This window comes from Camelina sativa, chromosome 15, assembly GCF_000633955.1.
Source record: "Camelina sativa cultivar DH55 chromosome 15, Cs, whole genome shotgun sequence".
NCBI classification, from domain to species: Eukaryota; Viridiplantae; Streptophyta; class Magnoliopsida; order Brassicales; family Brassicaceae; genus Camelina; species Camelina sativa.
This window is the reverse complement of record NC_025699.1, coordinates 18,879,099-18,879,939: the sequence shown is the minus strand read 5'-3', so window position 1 is coordinate 18,879,939 and position 841 is coordinate 18,879,099. Positions and strand designations below refer to the sequence as shown.

General features: G+C 38.1%; 1 protein-coding gene across 1 annotated transcript in view; it reads right to left on the bottom strand.

Moving 5' to 3' along the window:
- LOC104747160 (serine/threonine-protein phosphatase 7 long form homolog) overlaps positions 1-396 on the bottom strand; it is a 4,621-nt gene extending 4,225 nt beyond the window's left edge. Inside the window, exon 1 of the mRNA XM_010468743.2 lies at positions 5-396. Coding sequence (XP_010467045.1) covers positions 5-257 — 253 coding nt within the window. The 5' untranslated portion in view covers positions 258-396. The remainder of the gene's footprint in view (positions 1-4) is intronic.

Genomic DNA, 841 nt, shown 5'->3' with positions numbered 1-841 from the left:
CTACCTACTAAGTACAAAAGGTAAGCCCGTGTACAGTACTCAACTCTATCAAAAGATGCATCATCTTTACAGTCAGAGAACTTGTCTTTCAACCAGCTAAGCTTAACCATCCCACCACTAGCGTAATTAGATTCTGGTACCTTGCCTAAGTACCTCTCACATACCGCAGAACAAGTTGTATATGTAACTCCAATGACAGGTTTACCATCAATCCCCAATCCGAGTAACAGAGCAATGTCCTCAAGAGTCACAGTCATTTCCCCAGTTGTGAAGTGAAAAGTGTTGGTCTCTCTCCTCCAACGCTCGACCAGCGCAGAGATAAGAGGGTTGTCAAGACTAATGGCAGGGATCCTTCTCAAATACCCAAAACCGGCTCTCTCCACCAATTCTATCTGCTTTGGTNTTTTATATTCAATATGCGTTGGATTCGAATATTTGAGTTCTCTATGTTGTATCATTTAGGGTATATAGTACTTTTAGTTAAGCAAATGTTCAACTCAATATATTAGATTTTATATGACTTGTTTCATACTTTTCATTTTATTTTATTTTATTANTGTTAGCCTCTAAGGACCAGCAAACAAATATATGACAAAACCATCCAATCTTAGTCACAGTTTCCACAAATCGAATTTTTTAAGTGCAGAGAAGAGTTAAAACCTGGCCATCCCAAACAGCGGAGGAAACATGTTTCTCTTGATCATAAAGCACAATATCCTTAAGTGGCCCTGGATTCGCTAAGATATCCATCAGAATCAACACTCACCTGCACAAAGCCGAATAAATCTTCAAACTTTAATCACAATAATGTTCCAAAGCTTCAAACTTTACCAGGAAAAAA